The sequence below is a fragment of the Pseudochaenichthys georgianus genome, chromosome 1 (genome assembly GCF_902827115.2).
Source record: "Pseudochaenichthys georgianus chromosome 1, fPseGeo1.2, whole genome shotgun sequence".
Classification (NCBI taxonomy): Eukaryota; Metazoa; Chordata; class Actinopteri; order Perciformes; family Channichthyidae; genus Pseudochaenichthys; species Pseudochaenichthys georgianus.
This window is the reverse complement of record NC_047503.1, coordinates 30807803-30833064: the sequence shown is the minus strand read 5'-3', so window position 1 is coordinate 30833064 and position 25262 is coordinate 30807803. Positions and strand designations below refer to the sequence as shown.

General features: G+C 42.3%; 1 protein-coding gene across 1 annotated transcript in view; it reads left to right on the top strand.

The window, feature by feature from the left end:
* Positions 1-25262, top strand: part of ntn1a (netrin 1a) — a 58737-nt gene that overhangs the window by 14726 nt on the left and 18749 nt on the right. Inside the window, exon 3 of the mRNA XM_034083111.1 lies at positions 17474-17662. Coding sequence (XP_033939002.1) covers positions 17474-17662 — 189 coding nt within the window. The remainder of the gene's footprint in view (positions 1-17473; positions 17663-25262) is intronic.

Sequence of the window (25262 nt, the reverse complement as noted above, 5' to 3'; positions counted from 1 at the left end):
AGAGAAAAAAGAAACATGGGATTTAAGGAAAAGAAAAACAGCGGTTAGTGTTTGGGTTGCTGCCTCGGCCGCTGACCTCATCGGAAATGACACCTCTCTTGCTTTCGAATTTTAGATGCAGCAGTGTAGGTTACAGCACAATTGCCAGGTTGTCAATGTGTTGACAAGAGGGTGTTCGCACAGATGGGAAATATATTTTGAAGAAAGTGCTTTTAGAAAAATGTATCCATTAGATTTGATCATTCTTAACACGATAATCAAGTGGATAATATCAAATGTGGTGGAAGGACCCTCTTTTGGGGTCAAACTTAAATCAGCTGCAAGATGCTAAGACGAAAAGACCTGCATTCGGAGGTTAAACTATTTTCTTAAGTCATTTTCATTAGATTAAGTTTAAGTGGCCTATTTGATAATTATAGTCAATTTTCCTGGTCGACCGAGCAGCGCAATCATCCGCTGAGAGTAAACCTCTTGCCAGAGCAAATATTAAGGAATATCTACAGAATCAATAACACATTGGGGCAATATTATTCTTGACATAAATTACACGACCACTTACAATTCAGCTGGGGAGCTCACAATAGTCTGATGGAAACCTGTAAGACACAAGATACAGGAAATAGTCCTAGCTTTTTTTGCTCCTTGCCGTATCATAATACCTCCGCCACGAATGTTTTTTTTCCATTTAAATGTCTTTTTTGTCTATCTACAGTAATTACGGTAACATCTACAAGCCAGATTTTCATGAGACTTGGTTGAAGTGTGTATGAGTTAAAAAGAACCTTCCTCACTAGATCTTAAAAGTATTCTATCAAGTATCTGTAGTGTACCACCATGATAGGCTGGATGGCATTATTCTAGCTCTACAAAATCTGGTTGGTGTAGCCTTTTAAAACAAAAAAATGAACTTTTGGCCGAGCCTAGTCTGAATACATTCTCATTTGAAACGAGACATGAGACAAATAGAGAGTCGTTCCGACTCCTGCCTTTAATCTTCTATGTAAGAGGGGGCATCCATAAATCCTCCTCATTTCCCTCTCATTCTATTCAGGAACTGCCGCTCTCTTCCTGTTTGCATTTCTTTCCACCACATCAACTCTTTTTTTGTTCTTTCTTTCCAAGTTTAAACTTGTGCTTGCTATTATCTTGGAAATAACGACCATTGTCTTTTGTCACGTTATTATGCAGAAAGGGTGCTTTCATTGCAAAATGCTGAGTTATTCTCCGCATCTGTCGCCGTGTGCTTGCTCTGCCAGTCTTTCCCTTGCTAATTGCCTTCTACCGATGACTACATTACAATGAGGTTTTGGGTTTCTGGATCAGAGGGGTCTCTTTTCCTCCTTCTCTACTTCCCCAACTGTATCCTTCCTGCCTGAGTCATAAGTGTCACATTTGGTTTCAGAAGATATGAAGTGCAAAGATTTTTGTTAGAAAACAGTTTCCCTAACTTTGAAGGGCTACTGTTCCAACATTGCAATTAGAGCAGAAGCTGTATGTACATGTGTGTGTAATGCAGTGTGTGTTTACCAGTGTGCATGCTTGCTTGTGTGCATGAGGCTCTAATTCGTAGTGAGCAGTAGGCTCTGTGCCACAGCAGAGGAGCGCAGTGAATGTGGTTCTGGAGCCAGTACAGTAAAAACATCTCACAAGCCATCAGTGTCAGAAACAATGTGCATGGACCAAACCAGCTGCCACACTTCTCTGATGCGCAGGAACCTGCCGCTGCGGCTTCTGTGGGATGCCAACACTCTCTTGTTTATACCCCAATCATAAACCCCATCAAACCAGAAACATCTTCTTTTTAAAGGAAGCTCGCTATCTAATGAAATGTGTGCTAAAGAAAATGCAGACTAAAGTCAAAGAAATTCTGAAAAATATAACCTAGAAATTATAAGCTAATTTAATAGTTTAAATGCTTTAACTTGACAAAACATTTAAATGCAGACTGTATGTATTTATTGCAATTACTTAACTATTGTTTGCTATTATCCTAATTTAACTTTTACACTCATAGAAGATATGGGAATTGTTTTATATTTTTGTAAATAATTATAGTTTTATTATTAAAACAATTAGATTTGTTTCCGCTTAATTGACTTAAAATGCTATTTTCTTCTAATTCAAATGGATACAAAGGGAAAAGAGATATTTTAGGTGAATTATCCTGGTCGATCGGGTCTTAAAGATCAACTCACTGAGCAGATGGATGGAAAAGGACTGTGTGGATGTTTTTGATTTACATTTAGAGCATCATATTCCCGAGGGTTATAACTCATGAGAGTGAGCATGAAACACTGCAAAGACTTCTTTATGAAGAGCAAAGACAACAGAAGTCATACGAGTGATGCATATGCATGCGCACACTCACCATATTTGGTCCTTTTGATCCTCTCCTTCTCTTTAAAATGTGCTGCACTATTTGGCCTCTTTGCTCCCCAGCACTTACTATAATGCACTCACTTTTCCCACAGTTTCACAAAGAAATATATATTAAATGTGTGAGTGTACAGTTCCAATGAGTTGGAGAGGTCGTAATAGAAAATACATTTCTGATTATTGCTCATAAATCATATTCTGCAGCATTGAACTGCGGAGTTGGTGTCGCCAATCACAGACTAAAGCTGAGAGTTGTTACTCAGGCTTGTCCTGGCAAAGTACAATGTACAGGTCATTTTTGTATTATATGTTGTCGTGTCCTGGGCCCTGGCACAAGCTTTTCTGCCATCAATCTGTTTCTATGAAGCTCATCTCTCCACATGCAGCTTCACGCTGCCTCTTCCAAGAATACTGCCTGAGCTGTGACAGATCGCCTGCTGCTGACTTCACACTGCATTTGTGAAAAAAGCATCTAAACTAAGCAGACTTTAAAGCGTAGAACATGGGTAGATGAAAACAGCGGCAAATTATTCCCCCCTGCCCTCACACATGGTGCTCTCACATTGAGGGGTTTATAAAAAAAGGTTACGGTTTAAGAGTGTGCCATTTTAAAAATGGATGATGGGAGGGGAAAATAAAAAGAGGAAAGTAAATGTGTCACAGGAATGAAGGAACTGGGCTGTGGGGTTTCAGATATATGGTTTTCAGCGGCTTCCTGCTCATTCCCTCTGGAAAAGATTACACACACACACACACACACACACACACACACACACACACACACACACACACACACACACACACACACACACACACACACACACACACACACACACACACACACACACACACACACACACACACACACACACTTCCATCAGGCCGGACGCAGTAAAGAAGTGTTATGTGTAACAAGGTGATTAGGGACTGCAGGTTCTGATTTGTCTTGGCCGAGACAATATCTCTCTGATTGCACGCTTTGACAACCTAGTCTCTGTTTACATTGTCGTTTTATAGAGCTGGATAATCATGCACTGCGCCTATAGTACACATCGTGGTGTGTTTGTCATGTTTCTAATTTGTACTTATCAAGGATTTGTTATACTATGCACAGCACAGTTTGTCTTCCACTTTGTGGATTCAAGTCGTCCTCTGTTTCATTTTCTATTTGGTCAGTGGGCCGTTTCTGATTTCAACCTGCTTTGAAATCCTGAAATACTTTTCGGTTGGGAAATAGTCCTTTTTAAGTGATGCACAAGTGTTTTTAAAACCTCCACTGCATACTGACAGTGTTTCCTCAGTGAACTCCGGTACTCACAGCAATCAGACCGGGCTATTAGGATGATTTTCATTGCAATGTGCTCTCGAGCCAACCCAGCCCCCCAACAGTGTTAATAGTAATTGGCAGGTTGTAAAAGAGCTACAAAAGGTCAGGCAGCTAAGTAGTGGAACTTCAATTCATTGTGAGCTTCCCCAGAAGGGTGAAAAAGAGGAAGAGCGGGATGAAGATCTTTTTTATAGTTGAGATTTATTTCTTTTCGGTTCCATCTCGTCACCCCTCCATTCCTCTTTGTCACTATATTAACTCGTGTTGCAGTTCATTCTTCTCTCCTTTCCTGTCTTCTCTCTTTGACTGCCCAACTGAAGCCTTTTTTCATGACTTGTACATTTTATAGAGATATTTGTCTCACCAGTCTACCACTCACTAATGACATCTGCAGCAGGGAAGCCCCGGGTGTACCCGGGGAAAAAGGAAGACAGCAGGCGGAGGAGGGTCACAGCCCATTTCGGAGGAGTGGTAACTTAGTAATGGGGACTTGACAAAGGAATGTAGGGGGTGTGTGTGTGAAGGTCAAAGGTTTCCCACCTGCTTAGCATGGCCACAGTACTGGGGTTGCTAATGAGCCTACAATAAAATGGTGTAGAGTAGAGCTTAATTTAAGAATGTACTGCCCAGTGAGGTGAAGCCACAGCGTTTCTGTGGACGCAGGGTTTTTTGTCTGATCAGGAGCATCCTGATGTATCTTTTCACACCATAGAAAACTTTTTCGACCAATAATAACATTTAAACTTGAAGAAGGATTGTAAGTATATTTGGAATTGTGTGGTATTTATGTTTGGAGGTTAACACACGTGGAGAATCATTTTAACACAAAAGTAAGGTTGACAAAATAATCTTTCAGTCTACTCAGTAGCTGTTTGAAAGATTTCAAAGCTTTAACCTGATCTCCTTCACCAGTTCTCATTCATACATTTTCTGTGCGGTTTTCAATATGTTGTCAATCTGGGCTTGAATTAATAGAATTAACAGCATATCTTAGTTTTTAAGACAACATGGTTGAGCATTTCTTAAATTGCTACGAAGTGAACGTTTAAACATTTAAGCACCCCCTTGCCTAGAGGAAGTTGATACAAAGCTCTAGGAAGGATAGTAAGTTTACATTTGAGTGGAAAACATAGAGCTGAAAGTGAGACATTTCCAGAGAACTTCCTGTATCAGTAATTTCCTTCATATTTTTGACACTTCCGAGAAGAATGAGTCTCGATCAGTTATTACGCTTTATTTGGGAGTGGAAACCATAAATGTTCACGCAGTAGAAAGAAATCCAGCAGAGCATTCCGATCTCATCCCTAATCCAAGACTCATCTGCTTATCCTCAAGGCTGAGTCAGTTCAATATGGGAACACTTTCCAAAGCAAGGTAGGGAGCGCCTCCTCCCACAGGGCTCTTCTTCACATACTGCTGGTTCGAAAAAACAAAACAAGCCAAAAGGAAGAGCCACACTGATGGTTGATAAAGGTATCCAGTGTCTTCACGAATGAGGAAACGCTCTCCGCCTTTTTCCTGCCTGAAGGGCAAATTAACTCATCTAATCTTCTAATAATCTAATCTGCAAACACTGTTTATTTTCTCAGCTCACAGCCGCCAATCAGTGTTGGCCGACTGCAGTCTGCTATAATACATCGGGTTTAAAATCTTTAGCTTACATTGTCGGAGCAGAGTGATTGCCTTAATTGCAGAGGCTGTGGGATTAGTATGAATCACAGTTATGGAGGAGCGTGAGTTAGCCCGGTGTAAGCTTTGTCTCATTGTCTAGCACTGACAGCAGCGGCCCATCCCTGTCAGCCTGGAGGCCAGCAACGCACAAGACGACCTGCGAGGAGTTATGTGAACCCTAAACACTATGGATCTGCTAGTCCCATAGAAACCAAACTCGCCGAGTAAATAGACTGGAGGTGATGTTTGACGTGAGCAGGGAGAGCCCTTGTTTAGGGAAGATTGGGAGATCTGTCTCGCGTGTTTCCGATGCGCGTCCTCTCCGTGTTTGTGGATGTGTGAAGCTCTAGGCAGAGGAGACAGGCTTAGGTAATGGCTGGATGTAAAACAATAGAGAGCAAACACCTTATTATACTTGGCTTTGACAGCCAGGTTGATGGCGGGGAGCTGGGCTGCGGTTTCAAACCATTGCAAAATGGATTCAGAGCTAATACTCGGAGGAGGAGTCTCTGAACGTTCACACTGTGATTATCAGATCAGACGCTGATGTCAGAGAAAAACATCAGACACTTGTTTCAGTAATCCGCCTTTACTTTGAAAAGGAAACATTGCTCCATCAGTCAAACACAATACATTTAAACACCATTCCCACTGATAGCCCTTCAATATAAACCAACGTTTCCAAGTGAAAGCAGAGCTTTTTGCTCTTCCTGTGGAGGAAACTGTGAATCCAGTTAGTTCCAATCATCATCACGCTCAGAAGAATCTTTTGCTATCGTGCCACTGCATCCGTTCACACACGAGGATGCTGATCAGTGAGGTGATGAATCTTCGCCAACACTGTCAGCTCAAGTTGTTTAGACACTTATGTGTAATAGACATGTACAAGATGCATTCAGTGTCTGGCAAACTATCCTGTTATTTTGTATTATGTTGTCACACAGCGAAGCGTTGTTTGGACTTAAGTTTGTGCGGATGCTGCTCCGAGCATCGCATCGCTCCTAAAGCTGTCAGTCCCTCACGCTATTAAGACAGCTGCTCTTAGTGGGTATTGTTCAGCGGCGAGCTATGGGGACCTGACAGGCCTGAGGAATCTTTTTTCACCCTAAAGGGCCTTTCACTGCTATAGCCCTGAATAGGACCTGCCAATGTCATCCTCCACCCATGGCATTTTTATGGCATAGCTGACATACACACAACACCCTCTCGTCAGCCCCTGCGTGGCTTTAGTCGGGATCCCTTTATTCCTGCACTGTATGTCAGCTGGTGTTTTCCCATAGACACCAATTGAAGGAGATCTCTTCCAGGCAGGGCCACTTTATCTTGGAATTACTCACGCAAACACTCACATGGAGAAACACACTCTGAGAGCGATGGGCGCACAAATAAAGACAGATGGGAAGAGAGGATCTCTCTCACGCAGGTGCACACGCTTTCACACACACACACACACACACACACACACACACACACACACACACACACACACACACACACACACACACACACACACACACACACACACACACACACACGCGCACACACACCTTCTCACACACACACTGCTCTACACACACCACTCAGACAAAAGACCCTTGATTACTCAGCAAGTGGATGCATCACTGATCACAGGCCGTCCCTTTTACAAACTGGCCTATTATGCGGTCTCAGCGTGGGGTGGAAGTGTTGCAGGGGCCCGAGGCAGTGTGTTTGAGGAGGGCTAAAGGACTTGGTGTGTGTGTGTGTGTGTGTGTGTGTGTGTGTGTGTGTGTGTGTGTGTGTGTGTGTGTGTGTGTGTGTGTGTGTGTGTGTGTGTGTGTGTGTGTGTGTGTGTGTGTGTGTGTGTGTGTGTGTGCGTGCGTGCGTACGTGTGTGTGTGTGTGTGTGTGTGTGTGTGTGTGTGTGCGTCTGTGCGTACGTACGTACGTGTGTGTGTGTGTGTGTGTGTGTGTGTGTGTGTGTGTGTGTGTGTGTGTGTGTGTGCGTGCGTCTGTGCGTACGTGTGTGTGTGTGTGTGTGTGTGTGTGTGCGTGTGTGTGTGCGTGCGTCTGTGCGTACGTGTGTGTGTGTGTGTGTGTGTGTGTGTGTGTGTGTGTGTGTGTGTGTGTGTGTGTGCGTGCGTGCGTGCGTGTGTCTGTGCATACGTACGTGTGTGTGTGTGTGTGTGTGTGTGTGTGTGTGTGTGTGTGTGTGTGTGTGTGTGTGTGTGTACATGCACTAAGGCTGAGAAGTGCTCCCATGCTGCGCTGCCTAACGAGAGGGCAGGTCAGCCATTAAATGGGCACTAATGCGGGAAATTGGAGGCCATTAGGCCTTTCTTTGTTGTTGTGCCTCTGTGTGGCTAGTTAGACTCTTGAAAAAGGAAAGGCCTTATTAGCCCCCACATGAAGACAGAGAGTGAATATATGGGCCATTTAGCTCAGCATGGCGCAGGCCGGCCTGCTGCTGGAGGCTGCTGCACAGTGTAAGGCCGTGTGCTCATGAATATAATGTACAGCTGAAATGGTGTTAATGTGTCTTAAGGCTTCACAATCAAATTACAGATTTTAATTTGTCTGTTAAAGTGTGCAAGCTAGTGGGACATGAGTGATCCTACGTTTACTGAGGATAGATAAACAGCTAGCTTCATATAATTGTAAAATGTATTCTATGTAAGTTCCAAATTGTATTCTACTGTCAAATGTCTAAATGTTCCCCAATATAATCAAAAAAATATCAATATTATAAAAAGTATTACCTTTTCAACACCAAAATAAATATACTATGCTGTAACTTTAAAAAGCAATTTACTGTAGACCAGTTATTTTATTCCCACGCCAAGTTGTCATGGAAAGTCAATTAGACATTCACACAGAGATCTTAGTAATTACAATTATCAGTACAGACCATTAAAGCACAACAACTGTAAACATATATCTTCAACACATAATAAATGCATGCAATTTATTCAGGCTAATTAAAAAATTATTTTGTGCATTCACTTCCTCATGTAGGATTCTTCTCATACTTTTCGCATACTTTCTCTAAAGAGCTATACGAAGTTGCGCACTGCTCTGCTGGTGTTTACTTGGCCGTCTACATTAAATTACATTAACCTTCGCTCCACTGCTAATGGCTTCATGAGGGATCCCTGCCTGCACTGAAGCGCGCCGGTTCTCACAGTTCTTTAATTGCGGTGGTCGGTTAATCAGACTTCATTTTATCACCCACTGAGAAAACATGCACCGTAGACTCGGCCTGGGACTTGCATAATCTCACTAAATATGGGAAAACATAGGAGTGTTAAATTATGAAATATAGAAAGGAGAAATAGATAAACACCATGACTGATACGAAAAAAGGTCAGAAAAGCGCGTAATGGCTCTTTTTTTTAATCGCAGACTGGAATCTGTCCACTGGAAATCAGTCCTCACCACATATTTATTCTGCTTGTGATAACCCTGCAGGACTGATGAATATTCTGTGTGACTTGATCTCATTAGCCAAGTCTCCTCCGGTCGAGGCCTTGGATTTAACAAGCAGCAGACAGATCTCTTTCCCTTCTCCTGTCCACCTCATCTTTTCTTTTCCCACCTGTTTTCCATTCTCATCACGCTTTATATTTTTCTCACTCTCTCTCTCATCATGGTACAGTGTGTCTGTGAGGCAAACTGCTTATTAAAAACACAGCGGCTCTGAAACATGGCCTTCTTTGGGAGCAGCTGAGATCCAGAGTTTAGTCGGGGTCATTAGAGAGCGAGTCAAGGGGCTAGAGGGCTCACAGGGGGCCAAAGTGCTGCGACTAATTGGCTGCAATAAAGGAATTAAATTAGCCTGATATAATCTCTGCAGTGGGCTCCATCTTTCTTTCCCTTTCCTTTTCCCACTCACTCACACCTCTCACTCCATCACCCCGTAGTTTCATGGCATTCCCAGGGTGCTCCACAATATACACACTGACCATTGTTGACCCTAAACTCCCCACACACTTCATACATCCTCCACGACACGCCATAATCACTCTCTCCCAGCTTTCCTCGGTTTGCCCATTTATCTGAAACAGTCTACCGCTGAAATGTGGTGATAACAAAAAAATCTTCAGTAATTTTTTTCCAAAGCAATGGTGATAATCTGAAAGGGTTAATTTGATAAAGGTGTTTTCAACCACTTTTAGAGTACATATCTTTCTGTTTAGTGGATTTCAACGCATTTATAGATTACATTTGCGTAGAAAAGGCGTTTGTTTTTGTCACCGTTTGGTCAATTTTTGGTTTCCTAATCATCCTGATTTGATATATATATTATACTGCATGCTTTATTTGTGTAATTGAATCTTGTTTATACAGTCTATGGTTATCTTTGGATTAAATACACCAAATGTGTAGTGACAACATTTGAGAAAGAGCAGCATATTAAAAAAAAAAGAGCACACATTTCCTGTGTCTGTAATAGGATCATTTTATAGCAATTTAACATATTGTGTCAACAATTTCTGAAAGACAAATGCTTTGCTTATTTGAAAGGATTAATTGAGCTGGTAATGGTGAATGACGTTTATATGGAGTATTAAATGCATCTAAAAAGAACGTCAAACCCACAACACTGAGAACACGCTCCATCTATCATCTCAATGCCTCAATTAGCTCTATTTTATTTGGAAAGTCCCGCCTTTATTAGTGTCTGGATCAACACACGGCGGATACAAGCCTGTATTGTTCTAAATTATAAGAGGCTAAATAAACAGTTGGCATGAAACAGATTTATAGGCTGATATAAGTGACAGCCTAATATACAGTGATTACCAAGAGAACATAAATATTTCTGTAATTTCACATCACTCTGTGTTATGGTTCAGCAGTTATTACGGAGGCATTTAAAAAAAGTCAAATTCCTGAGTTGTTTTTGTATAAACAGTCATTATCGGCAATAGACGATCATTCCACTGCGGTGAATCACATGGTCTGTATGGTGTGGTCCGACATCACTCTAACGAGACACTACAGTCAGCTGTCACCAACACACTGTTTTTAAGTCTCTCCTCCCTCAGAAAGTGTCAACACTGTATTCATCCGGCCACAAAATGAGTGTATTGTCTGCACTCAAGAGGAAATCCCAGACATTAAAGGATAATACCTCTGATTTTTCTGTCGCTTCATGCCACTTTATTTGTTGTTCCTCCACTTAATGTTACATTTTTCCGACTGCTTTTAGTTTATAGTCAGCAATATCTGAGCTCATTAACCTCAATTCATCCTTGTAAAGTTTTCGAAAAAAAGGAAAACGGATATATTTCATGGCATATAATATATAGGGAATTTTGCTTGGAATATATTCATATTGCTACTTTTACTTAGTATATATTAGACAATCTCTCATGGTTGCCCATACATAAGTTGATACCTTTAGGAGGTCATCAGTCTCCTGCATAACTAAGAGGCTTGACAAAAGTTTGTTATACAGTATATATTTTGTATTTAAAGGTGAGAATTCCCCACCTATAATACCTATGTCCGTTCAGTGCTGATTGTTAATGAAGTTGATAAAGCGGTGAATTCCTCTGTGCTTCAAAAAGGAGTTCTCCTGCTGCAAAATCTGTTGTTCCTCCAGCATCCAGCGCCGCCATTTGACTTTCAGTGACGTAGTTAGGTGCAGCGAAGAACTTTGATTCTGGATAAAAGATTGCAAATTTGCAAAGAATGTACTTTGTTAGCCAGGACAGCAGTTACCTTGTTTCTATGAAAAACAAACAAAACATCCTTACCACCGAACCTCAGCGATTTCCTTGAATTGTCTTTGTGGAGTTTGTATTGCGCCTGTGTTTGTCACATGCACATCAGTTGCTCGCACACTGGATCTCTATAGTGTATCCATGTGGCTTTTTTCGTTACAACACACCTAATGTTTGGCCATTTCAAGAAATCAACAAACAAACCAACCAAACATTTCCCGCATGTGAGTTATGTTTCTCTATCAACCCCCCCAGAGAGAGAAAGAGAGAGCGAGCGAGAGCTCAAGGCTAAAGGGCCAGAGTGCAGCTCACTTGGTCACTGTCTCGCACTACTGAGTGTGTGTGTGTGTGTGTGTGTGTGCGTGCGTGTGCGTGTGCGTGTGTTATATATGAGGGGATTGAGGGGGGGGGGTTTACAGACTGCCATAATTGAATTTAATGCACCATACACTACAGGGGTGGATCAAGCTGTTCCAGATATTTTGGGGCACAGTTTTTTCAAAACATTTAAAATAAGTCATAGTGAGTTATACTTCTTTAACCGTTCTCTCTCTCAGATGACGCTCAATCTTTTTTTCATTTTGCCCTGAGGGGGTTTCAGAAGTTAATCTGATTACTTGTTGGGGCGCCCATAGGATTACAAGTAAACTGTCCTAGTGTAGACTCCGCTTGGTGTTTGTTTAAAAGCAGAATAGCAGAGCTCCTGCAGCTCCCCTGCTCGCGGGCGCTGGTGTTGGGTTATGGTTCTCCGTCCTGTTTGGGTGATCGGTGGAGGTAACAGCAGCGGGGAGGCTGACATCTCTTGAGAGCTGTGGAGAAAGGGCTGCAAAATATTTGTCAGAGTCTGTGACCTCCCAAGACCTAAACAAACAGAGCGGAAATGTCTATTTGAGAGGAATGTTGAAGACAGTAGTGTCTGAGTGTGGATACTTGTATCTAAAAAGCTCTGAAATGTTACAATGATACAATGAGCTATCCCTTTTTAATTATTTGTTCTATATTTCGGCATAGTGAACAGCCACAAATCCAGCATGTGGATTTAGAGTAAAAGTGGCAGAGATCAGTTGCCTGAGTGTCTCTTTAGAACAAATTGAGGCTGTGACCGACATCACTCAATTACCCGGCTTATCGTAAGTACGATGAGCTTAACCTCAACCTCCAGCTCTGTTGCTTGACTTTTCTCTCTAATTGGCCGAGGGAAGGCCGCATCTGTGCTGCTACGAGACTGAGGTCAGTTGATAGATGCTGGGAACCACTAAACTTTCAGTCAGACAACTCACGTGTTCCTTTAACATGTTTATTAGAAGCAGCATATAGTTGAGTTTGGCGACTAGGCTCGGGCATCATCACTCCATAGATATACATAGCACGATGAGTGATGATTAAATAACTAACCCCCGAGCCTACAGGTGGAAGCTGGGGTGGAAGCTGGGGTGGTGGTGGGGCAGGCGAGCAGCAGCGACGTAGAGGCAGCAAGCAATGCATGGAGAGAGATCTGGCAGGTTAAATAGAGCGGCATATTAACGAGACTCTGTTTGGTTGGTTGTATAGTGGCAAGGGGCGTTATGTATGAATGCAGCATAAGTGCTCGAGTTGACTGCCTGAACTAGCTCGCAGGCTTCGCCCCATAATTAGCAAACTTTTTCAAAACACACCAAGATCCTGCTCTGAGGCTCCTCGGATGAGCGGGAAACGGCAACAACCAGATCGGCTTCCTGTCGGATTCTGCAGTTGTAGGTAAAGAAAGCTGCAACACTCTATTGCAGCTTTTTGTCATTTCAAACAGCGGTGGTGCACATTACAGGAGGTGTTGAAAAGCTGTGGGTAAGCTTAGCTCTATCCAGCTAATTAAATTACTCTTGTTTTAAAGGTATCACTTCACACTTCCTTTTACTGCTCACCTGGGGGGCGGTTACACACTCGCTAATCCAGCCTGAAGCAGTTAGCCTGATTGAAAACAGACCAAACATGTGAAGGTTTCCTATTATGTTGATATCATCTTTGTTATCAATAACAATCAGAAATATATCCATAAGATTATGATTTTCTACTGAAATTGTGATAAATATGTCTTACACATATTTTAGAGGTATTTCCCTTAAATAAACAAGGGTGTCTCATTCTTCTCTTGTTAAAGCATTTTCTTTCTCATATCAACACATAATATGCAATGTTGATTCAAAGTGAACTATAAAAGCAAACCTGCCGTTAAAGTGCACCTGGTGCTGGTGTGTGTTTTGTGCGTGAATGGTAGCATTGGCCTTTGTTTGCTGTGTGTGAGCTGATGCTCCGCTGAAATGAACTAAAGCTCAGCTTTTGTGTCTCCTCTCAAGGCCGGAAACTCTGAATCCTGCGGGTTTTGTCCGCTTCTCTTTCTAGTCTGGAACCAATATAGTCATATGTGCTTTTTGTTCAATCGGATACAAAATATTTCATCTTCTGTCATTTTAGAGGTGGATTAGTTTTAACGAAATACTCTGATCTATTTTATCTCCATTTTAGCCTAGAGGGTACCAGGAATGACCTCACCAAGCTCATGACTGGAAACAAACTATAATCAACATTAGGGTCTGATTTAAAAAAAAAAAACACTCTATAAAGTTACACTCTACGTATAATGGCAACAATAAACTGAGAATTGTTTGCAGTATGACAATCACTGAGTGCAGCACTTCAGCTGAATCAGATTTGTATTTTGTAGTGTATTATGCATTATTAAAAGTAGGGTAGGTAAGAATGGAGAACCCAGCTCGAGTGCGCTAGAATTTGAAAGTACGTAACTGGAAAAAATCTGCCTCTTCCTTCAGACTTCCTTACAGCCCCTCCTCCAACACACACAAACGTGCACATGACCAATGAGGGCACGAGATAAGTTTGTGCACAGATGGAAGGCTGACAGGCAGCTAGGCCATCCAGTTATTTTAGCCGGGCTGGTTATAATGATTGGTCGTGCTTTTTACAGTACTACGGCTTCCACAGATGAATTTTGTTTTATGTATTTATTGTCAAAGCACTTAAGATATTCATTGCTATCGGGATGTTAAGAGCATTCCATGGAATATAACAAAAAGTGTTTCTGAAGTGAATTACCTACCCCACCTTTAATTTGCGCTAAAATAAATAAATAGCAAAGAAAGACGAAAAAGCTGAGATCGTGTCCGGTGTCACCGGAAAATGTGATCATGGCTGACAGCATACATTTGTATTCAAACACAAGGTGACTATTTGCCTGATAGGGAATTATGAAAGGAAACGGGTAACTTCACATGAGTGGATAACACTGAAATGTCTGGAGGACAAGCACTTGCTTTACAACGCCTCAGGAAACCCTAAGCCCACACCAGACGAAGCATATTGCCTTTTATCTAGAGATGTCCCGTTCCGATCACGTGATCGGGGATCGGAGCCGATCACGTGATTTTCAAAAAATCGGGGATCGGGAAAAAAAAATCGGGGATCGGGATTTTTTTTTTTTTTTTTTTATATATAATTTTTTTTTTTTTTATTTAATGTTACAAAACAAAAATGACCATGTTCACGTCTTAAAGTCATCCTGAGGACTTAGTTTTGGTTTAAAATTACACAACATCATGTATGTGTTGCTTTCTTTGGGCTTGTTTTCATAGACCTGGTTGCTTATTTCTCTGAAATCTGGCAACAGAGTGGGCGCAGTGTCTAATAGTAGCAGTAAGCTAACGAGAGGCTACGGTCAGCTGGTGACTCGGGAGTCGGGACAGAGCAAATGTCAGGAGTTTGGAAGTATTATAAAATTGAAAGCGAAGGCAGTGCAACAGCCAGATGCAATGTTTGCAAGGCGGAGGTTCTGCGCGGTGGAAAGAACAGAGCTACGTTCAACACGACCAAACTAACACGCCACCTGAGAAACCAACAACAACAACACGGCGAGTACACAGCGGCCACTCAGGCAACGGCACTGAAACAACTGACACTTTCAGAGACTTTTAAAAGGAAAGAGAAACTGCCCCAGAACAGTGAAAAGGCCCAAAAACAGCCAAGATAGCTGAGTTCATCGCGTTGGATGACCAGCCGTTATCTGTTACCTTTTTTTCTCTTAATGCATTGCATAAAGATCGGATCGGGAAAAATCGGTATCGGCAGATTGTCAAAATCAAATGATCGGAATCGGATCGGGAGCAAAAAAAGGTGATCGGGACATCCCTACTTTTATCAAATGCGATTTAAATTAGAGAAAGCTGCGATGATGCCATTTCTTTCAAACAGTCTGTGGAACACTTGAAATTGCGCCTACAATAAAACAAATTCTAAAGATGTTTTCCACGAGTAAGCGGTATTGTGTGAACAAGCTTACATCACGCCTAGTGTCAGTGAGTTTAAGCACAATCTTAAACTGCTTCTTACTTGTCCCCATTATCTGACATAATAGCTCATGAAGCACAATACCATCAAACACAGTGTGGCTTTCTGCCCCACACCTCCACATCCCGCTCGTCTTCTTCAATATCCAACAGGCCTCCCAGGAAAACAGCGTTTTTCTCACAGGGACAGTGTAGTCCAGCTAGGGTCCCCCTGTCTGGGAGGGGTGTGAAACAATCTGTTTAGTGAATAACAGACATGCCTGCAGGTCTGAAAGCAGGCACTGATCCCACACCAGCTGATCCCTGTTACCTGCAGGCAACCTTTTACCAAGGGTGACCTAATCCACCCTGTGGCTTTGACAGACTGCAGCTCAGTGACACGGATCATTTCAGAGCTCACTCAACCGGGGAGCAACTTTATTACTAAGTGACATGGCTCAGATTCATTCCAATTGAATCACAAAATATCTATGAATGAAAGAAAATGTAATCCACTTTTATTCCTCTACCTCTTTTCTACATGTTGGTGCAGAGACACACACAGTTGGGTTGTTGCTATTAGTGGGCTTCAAGGGTTTTCCATTGGAGCCAGAATAATAAAGCTCTACTGTCTGAAAGGCTAGAAATAGGTGTAAACCGATCTTAAGACAACAGATCTATGTCACTTTAAGGACAGCTATACATCCAGTCAAGTGAGTCCAGCACAGGAGAGTAAAGGTGATCGTTTTTTTCCACTCAACATTATATTTCCCCAGAAAATATGATGGAAGTATCGTCATATTGTGTCTCAGAGGACTCACAAGTCATGTTTTTTTGCATTGCAGTCATTTCCCTCTGAGGCTTAAGACCATCTGAAGCAGGGAGGGAGAACAAGCAGAGACATTTCACTAATTAAACCCCTGCCGTCCTGCAGGAAACACAGCAAGCCAAGTCACTACTGATAAGGCTCAGCGCTGCTAATGTGTGTGGGGGAACTGTACGTGTATTTAGAAAATATATTGTAATGAGGTCCTTGCAGTGGAGCGAAGGAGTCTCGGGGGTCCGAAACAGACACACACATGCAGAAAAAAACCACAGTAGTGAAAAGGTAGAGGCATGCTGAGGGGAAGTAACAGCTTCTCTAAAACCATGTGCAGTTGATGGAAAGGTGGTTCAGAAAAACAACATAGGGACCCCAGATAACCCCCAAACCCATACGTACACATACAGTACAGCCACTAACTGTATCAGAAGTGTTGCTGTAAATTATCCATGAATACGTCTGTGGTGGTGGTGGTGGACCTGTGACAGCCAGCCCTAATGAAGTTGGGCATGTCTGCTTCACTGCGCTGCCAGAGAGTCATGAATAAACATCAGCCGGCTAATTAAACTCAGCGCTGGCAACTGTACTCATCAGTAAACAAGCGGCAGCAAGGGGGTCTCACACATGCTCACAGGGATTTGCAGGGAATGGAGGAATGGTAATACCAGGCCTTCACTTTATGTTCAGTACAGTTTGGACTCTGGAGAGCAGGCGAGGACCTTCAGGAGAAAAAACGAGCGGATGAAAGAGCGATGAGTAGGAGATTTAGACAGGGACAGAAAAAAGACATCTGGGGAGTGATAGAAAAAGGAAGCAGTGTTTGAACTCATTGTCATTATTAACGTTCCATCTATGGTGGCTCTGCATCGAGTCAGATGTAAACAAAAATAAAAGATCCTGGAAATTCCCATCCTGTATTAAATGAATGTTTCTGGTTTACGGGCATATGTCTGCACAAATATGGAGACGTTCTGCTTTCCACTGTTTTTGTATGTTATTAAGCTGTATATATTTAGACATTGTTTGGACAAGACATCAACTTGGAATGGGATGGACATTTGTATAGACCAAGCTATTAATTGAAAACAGATTTGTTTCGATAATGACCATAATTAGTTACAGCTTTACTCATAAGTGAAACCCATATGACTTAAACAACTTCAAATAGACATCAAAAGTGTATATATGATCGCAATCAATGGACTTAATCCTTATTTCATGCTAATTCAACCTTTTCATTGTTTCCTCCACAGCCTGTAACTGTAACCTTCACGCCCGAAGGTGCCGGTTCAACATGGAGCTGTACAAGCTGTCGGGCAGGAAGAGCGGAGGAGTCTGCCTCAACTGTCGCCACAACACAGCCGGACGCCACTGCCACTACTGCAAGGAGGGCTACTACCGAGACCTGTCCAAACCCATCTCACACAGGAAGGCCTGCAAAGGTACAGCGCTCTTCTTGTGGTTTCTCATCTGGCTGGGGAGAGATTTTAACATACCTGATTTAATAAAGACGTTTTTGTTAAATCACTCTTCAAAGTTACATCACAAATATTTACCAGGACATTCATACTGTAGCAACACTTAATACTACTAAGATTATTTAGGTCTGATAGGAAACAGTTTAAGATGTATTACAGGAAGTGGGGGGAGCCTGCAGTCTTTCCATTCCTGAGCATGTCTCCTTCTGTCAGCGGAGATGAGTTGGGGGTCTGTTGGGATTGTGGAGGTCGTGGCGGTATGGAAGGGTTGGGCTGGGTGTTCCCTCATCGACAGTTGAGTTATTTGGCTTCATTTCGGGGAAGGGGAGGTAAGGGGACGACAGGACAAGCAAAACAAACAGAGCTGAGGTGTGAAGTGATCCCCGCTGCAGGTCAAAGTCGAAGGAGAACCCAGGAAAGATCGCTGGAGGAAAGGCTGCAGGACGCAGAGGAAGGGAAAAGGTGGAGGCGGGGGGGGGGGTAAAGCCAAACTCAGGTTGAGAGGGGGTGGCAAGAGAGTGAAAGATGGGAATGAGGATGAGGAGAAGAGGAAGAGAGGAGGACAAGCGGGACACACCCCCACGCAGGTGTGCTCGCTACTCAGCGCTGGATGAATCGCCTGCCATCAGCCTTCACCAAAGCTAATAAGGGTCAAAGAAAGAGGAGGAGGAGGAGGAGGAGGAGGAGGAGGAGGAGGAGGAGGAGGAGGAGGGGTGGTTGAAAAGAGAGAGGGTATATTTTCTCACCTCTCCCATTGCTGCAGGGAAAGATAACAGGAGCTGAATCCCTGTGCAAACAAGCCCAGAGACACCTCAGAGTCGCTCTGTATAGATACTGCTCACACAGTGAGTGGTCACACACAGAGACACACACACACACACACACACACAGAGACACACACACACACACACACACACACACACACACACACACACACACACACACACACACACACACACACACACACACACACACACACATACCTGTTTGAGGGTTCAGAGCGCTGACTTCCAAAGAGGAAATATTAGCCGCCTGCTGACAGTTTAAGCCCGAGTTTTCTCACATCATTCACCAGGGAGTAAATAAATAAACTGACCTATCAGTCAGTTTGACAGGAGGCATGTCTGAAGAGTATCTGCAAAATAATCTGATGTTCAGAGTCAATGATGTGTAAAGTAACATTTCATTACATCACGACGAATACATTTTATTCTGCTGATAAAATAAAATAGCTTAACCTTTTCCATTTGCAGATAGTGCCATGATTACACTCTTCATGCTTCTGTAATGTACACATGTATCAACCAAGGTTAAAAAACTTCAGACATGTTGCATTACATTCCTGACATCCAGCGACCATATCGAGCACGTTTCATTCTCTGCGTGAACACAAGTTCATAACAAAGCTCTCTGACTAATGCATCCATTTTATTCTCCCCTCCAGCCGCTCATGAGCGATATCCTTAAACTGACATTAACACCTTCCGTGGCTTTGGGCCCATTCTCCTGTCGAGCAGGAATGCAAACACACATTCATCACGAAGGGACGTTGTGTATCATTAACCCCTATCCTCTGCTGTGTCTACCAGGCTGGCTAATTGTGGGGATTTAACCCCCTTTTTCTGTTGTTTATACATCCCTTCTCATGTGTCAGAGACTTGATTCTTTCAGCATCCCATAACTCACTTTAATGAGGGTTTGTTTCTCGAAACAGAAAAGTTAGGTGCCTTAAGGTCCTGCTGTGTATTTCACAACAATAAGAATTATTAAGTTTGCTTGCACTTGCAGACAAGAGATACCGTTTACAATATAAAGTACGGTGGATAAAAAAGATAGAAAATCGTATTATGTATTTCCAATTTAGGGTTATTTAAGTCAATACACAGCAAATTACTTTTAGCCTGTTCTTGTATTCAAGTCTGGTAAATAATTCAATCTTATTTGGATGAGTAATTGATTGTATAACTTATCTTCAGGCCACACGTTTCTCTAATGCCTTCTACATTTTTGAAGATGGAGACCCTCATATAATCCAGCATTTCTCAGATGATTACAGGCTGCTTTGCATTACTTTTTAAATGCTTACACGAGTGAGTTGAATACCCACTGAAATGAGAGATCTGTAAAGTAAGCAGGCATGTGGGCCACCAGAGGAGGACACATCAGCGGGAACTGATTCCTCTTACAACATCAGTAAAACAATTCACTGATGTTGTAAGAGGAATCAGTTCCCGCTGATGTGGAAAGCTGCTCTCATATGACGATGATGATTCATTTGATGTCAGGAACATTTGCATGAATGAGTCATTAAGTGAAAGTCAAAATAGAAAATCAAAAGCTGTAAAAGATGCATCTGGTTTGGACCGGTGGCATCTGGAGTAAACTGATCATATATTGTGCATCTGCTGTGGATAAGTTTGTGTACTGCTTTTTGATAACTAATGCTACTGATTTGGAGCCTGACAGAAACTCTGCCTCCTTCATCTTCACCTTCCTCTGTGCATGGATGCTGTCTCTGTCCGGGCTGATTTGCTGATCTTTCCTGGGTGTCACCGAGGGAAACCTACTGCTAATGTTATGTGTAGCTACAGCACATGCAACATTTAGTCCTTCCACCATGTCTATTGCAGATTTCTAAACAACATCAGAAGTGTCTATAAACCTCCTTCAATACGACCAATTTAATATCTACGAAATGATAAACAAAATACCTTTAAATCCTTTTTAAATTGGTATACCTACAATCATTTTAATAATTAATCATATATTATTTTTCTAAATTAACATGATCTGCTTTCTTAAGTGTCAAGATTTGACGTTATTGTCTAACAAAGTTATTGTTAACAAACAAGACACCTCCTTGGCCTCCAAGAGCCATGCAATGGCCATTTTCACACATTTCTGATTTTTAAAAGGAAATAATAACATTAAATAATTGACAAAATTATTGATAGCTTAATCTGTATTTGAAATAGTCATAAATTACATATTTTACCATCATCAATGACATTCTGAATACTTCAATAACTCACAATGTCACTATAATTAACATTTCATATCCTCATTACATCAGGATCTTTTCATCATCATTTATAAAATTGTCAGTCTACCCAAAAAGTTTTGTTCAATTTCAATTCATGAAATTTGCGAGAGTGTGTGCAGGTCTCAACTCTCCCAGCCCCGAGTAATTTTAAGCAAACACGGTCCAAGTTCTACTGAGGTTTTCAATTACATCAAAACAGTCTTACAATAAAGGATCTGTGGTAGTTACCCCAAGCTGACAAATGATACAAAGCATGAACGGTTCCTTTTGCCAATTAAAACACTTGTGTAAACTATATTTGGAAAGTTACGGAAGAAAACTCTAAAGATGTGTATCATCGTATAACATGCCCTTTCTCTGTTAATAAACTAAAAGTTACCACACACAGTCTTTCCCCTACGTCAAACACCTAGGTGTGCAGTCAAAAGCCTTGCTCTGCCACATTCTCTCAGGTTTACCACATCATAACTCAAGATAATTCAATGAAACTCAAACCGCAGAACAAATTTCTGCCTGCTCCTCAAGCAGCGTGAGCGCTACATTGAAGTGACAGCAATTAAGAGGTTTGGTTATTTATTGAACTCAAAAGAGAGAGGGCCTTTTTGCTGTGTGGCTTTCTGGGAGAGAATGGACACTGTAAGGAGCGCAGGGCAGGTCGAGGAGCACAAGAGTTTGCTTTTATATGCGTAATACAATCCTCCCCAAAAGCAGCTCATTTCCATAGGAGGCCATTACGAGTAAAAGAGAGCAGTGGCTGACAGCGGAGCGAGGCATGCCCGGTGGCTACATTTACACGCCAGAATGTATAAGTTCACCCCTCATTGAGTACGAGGGTAAACACTGCATACATTTCAAGAGGCTCTTGTTTGTTTCTTGAACTGTTTGAAGCCTCTGAATAAAACACACTGAGTGTATTCAACAACGAAATGCATGAATTTCGTAAAAGTTATACAATTTGAGAAGACCAAGAGATGCTGCACTCTGGGTGGTCTTTCAACACATGTGACATATAACTGAAATAACAAATGCCACTCTGCAGTGATAGCTCTATCCAGAGTTCAGTCAGCAGTTTGTTGTCCCTGTTTGTCAACCTAAAACCCTGCCTTAACTTGAAGTTAAACATTAATGATTTCCTTGGAAACCTATCATCAATGTGGAGTCTTTTTGCAACAATGCTAACTACACAATTAATGTTGGCCAAATAATAAGTGCTGTTCATGATTAGTCGTCCTCTGAGGACCATTCAAACCAAATAAAATCAAGCTTGAGCAGGTCGGCGTCTGTTCTGTGACTGACGGATTGAATTCAGACCTTCACATTTCGAATCTGAAATCATATCATTTCATTGGTCAGTGAGATGATGAGGAACATATTTTGCACACAGAGGGATATTAGGCTTTGATTGAGGGATAGTCTAATTCAATAAGAATAACATGCTGGAAAAAATACTCCCCTCTCATATGTCTTCCATTGACACAGTAGAGTTTTTTTATTGGCCACATATAACATGTTTTCTGCTTGGGATTTGAAAAATATTGTTTTTCATGATCACTTTTAGCTTTGGATTTCCACAGGGTGTTTTGTATCTGCGAGAAAATATCCAACTTTTTAAGCTCACTTTGTGGCCAAAAGCTGCTCAGGGCCGCTGAGTACATTATGCTGATCAATAAAACAGCATACAAAGAGAGACACACCCTCTATTAGATAAACGTATTATTTGGAAAGCTGTTTATGTACTGTATAGTGCAACGACCCTATAACGCTATCTCTTTCTGCTCCAAAAATACTTGTGGAGGAGCAGAAACCTAATTATAATAGAACACAGACTCGGGTAGCTTGGCTTCAATCCAGGGCCAACAAATTATTCTTATTGGCACAGCACACACAATCCAAATGGGGGGAGTTCAGACTTCAAACGCCAGCTTTATGGTAAACGATTGGCAGAGTTCAAAATGCTCACATTGTGAAATCTCAGGCTGAGGCCCGACCGCCTGCCTTCCACTCTCCCCATTAACCGAGAACATTTTTCATGCTTTTATATGCAACTCCCGGCGCCAAGAACTTCTTTTAGCGTTAGGATTTCTGTCTTCATCTAGAAAAACATGACAGTTATACAAGGCTAATCCCTTTGGATTCAGTTCTGCGTTGTTAGGGACAAAACACAAGCTCCCTTATGTTTATAAGACACCTACGCGTCTTATCATACACTCCTGTCAGTTCTCCACCAAGGAAGTGTTGAGACTGAAAGTGCCTCTTGCTCACTTGTCCCCATATCTTCGTAGCCATCTGTAGTAGCCATGAAGCAGAGCAGGCAGCCACTTAACAGTTAAGTGGACACACACTTAAACCAGAAACTCTCACTCACACCTCCAGAGTAAGCCGTTCCTCTAGCCAGCAGGTGGGTCATCCAGCCAGAGAGTCAGACCATTTGTCATCCAACTGGACAGCAGCTCAGGCAGCCAGTCAGCCTTCAAGCTCCAAATGTGGAGGAGGAGAGGGAGGCAGAGTGTTTCCCACCTGTAGACCATGTGCTGCACGTCTTGATTTACTGGCAGGCTGCAGGCTCTGAGCTGTGGTTACCAGGAAGAGGCTCTTAAAAATATAACCTGAGCTCTCTGAAGCTCCAAGCAGAAGCACACTTTGCCCTCCTATGCCTCGAACTCCTCTGACATACTCCTAAATGTACAGGCCTGAAGACGTGCTGCACTGGCCTCCACGCTGTTTATTGGGCTTCCTGAAGCTTTGTGTGTGTGCGGTTCCTGTGAGCTAGACACAGCTAAGCAATGGAAGCGATGACAGATAGCTCTGATAAAGGAACCAATAGATACACACACTTTTAGGGAGGCTTTTCTCCGTCTGATAAGAGGGGCAAACAGCATGCAAGCACGCACACACACACACACACACACACACACACACACACACACACACACACACACACACACACACACACACACACACACACACACTTAGGAGAGATAAGAGAAACAACAGAAGCTGAATCACAGGAAACAGGCAATAGAGATAAAAGCGTGAGACTGTGTGATAGAAGGAGGTCAGCTGAAACCAAAATGATGGGCTCAACCCACAGAGTTGTCTTGTAGCACTTTGCTTGTCAAATCTCAACGAACAACAGCTATGTGGTTTCCAAGAGTCCAAGGTCAATCACAAAGAGGACAGATTCTGTATTTATTTACTACTTTACAGCAGCAGTTTTCCCTAAGGCCCCGCAGTAATGTGGATCTCAGAGCACGTCTCACATGGATCAATAACAACCATATCAACGCTCTAGAGGTCAAAGTTAAGATAAAGAACACATTTTTAGCTTTTTTTCTGCAGAAAATGTAAAGCAAAACAATCTCTTCTAACGGCCCGTCTACACTACAGACATCAACACATCTTGAAGCTGGGCGTGTCTGAGGCTTGGCGATTTCTCGCGCCCAAGGCGACCAACAACCAATCAGGAATCTCCCGCCCGCCCCCGGCAAACAAAGCAATAGCAATGTTAAAACGAAGTAAACTGGATATAAACTCCCCAAACAGGCGAAAACCTACCAGTTTCACCCACTATCTCTGCCACCTCCCTCCATGCCTCGCTCCTCCGGTTTGTATCCCGGTAGATGAACAGAGACTGATCATACAGCACCGGGTGATTCACTACCGCTCCATTTTTTTGAATATGAGGAAATGACCTGCGTAGTCTCTCCCAGCATACACGCGGTTTGATTGGCTAGCGCTTGTACTGTCAGATTTGCATACGCATGATTTGATTGGCTGATGCCAAGCATCGAGCCTCAAAAGTTGAACATTGCTCAACTTTTGATGCTCGCGACGCTTGCAAAGCCACGCTCCGCTCCCCACAATGCAGTTCGGCGAAGCGTTGAAAGCATTTTTCGATGCCTGTAGTGTAGACGGGCCGTTACAGTCATTTGATCTATTGGAATAATACACAGTAGAAACCTGTGTTTTAATTTGTATGCATAAGCTTCACTGCTAATTAAAACTTGTTTTGACATTTTTAGATATTAACACTCATTTCAATGCAATAGGCCGAAACGGACAGATTGTTGTGAAGCTGTAATTTTGTACTGTGGGTCGAAAAAATCTGTGTGGTTAAAAGCAAAACAGGCCAAACCACTAAATACTCCCACAAACCTCAAAGTACATAATTCAGCTACGCCTTTGAAGGCTTTTCAGAGTGACAAGTGACACAACGCAGAAAACAACTTCAGGGAGGGGCGGCAATCGAACCCAGTCGGCCGACCCTGAGGCTGAGAGTCAGCGGCATCACTGGTTTTCCATACGAAATAAACACAAATATATAACACTCATGGGGTGAGGAAGAAAGTGGTGAGAGTTTGGAGACAAATAGCGTTTTAGGTTTTGAAGGTTTTTCAAGTGAATAAGTGGAAATGTTGATAAATTATCAAGGCTGTTCTGGTCTCTCAGGATTTACTGTAAGGTCCAAAAATAGATGAAAAGAAACACCTCTCAGACAACTATTATTCAACACCGATTTCT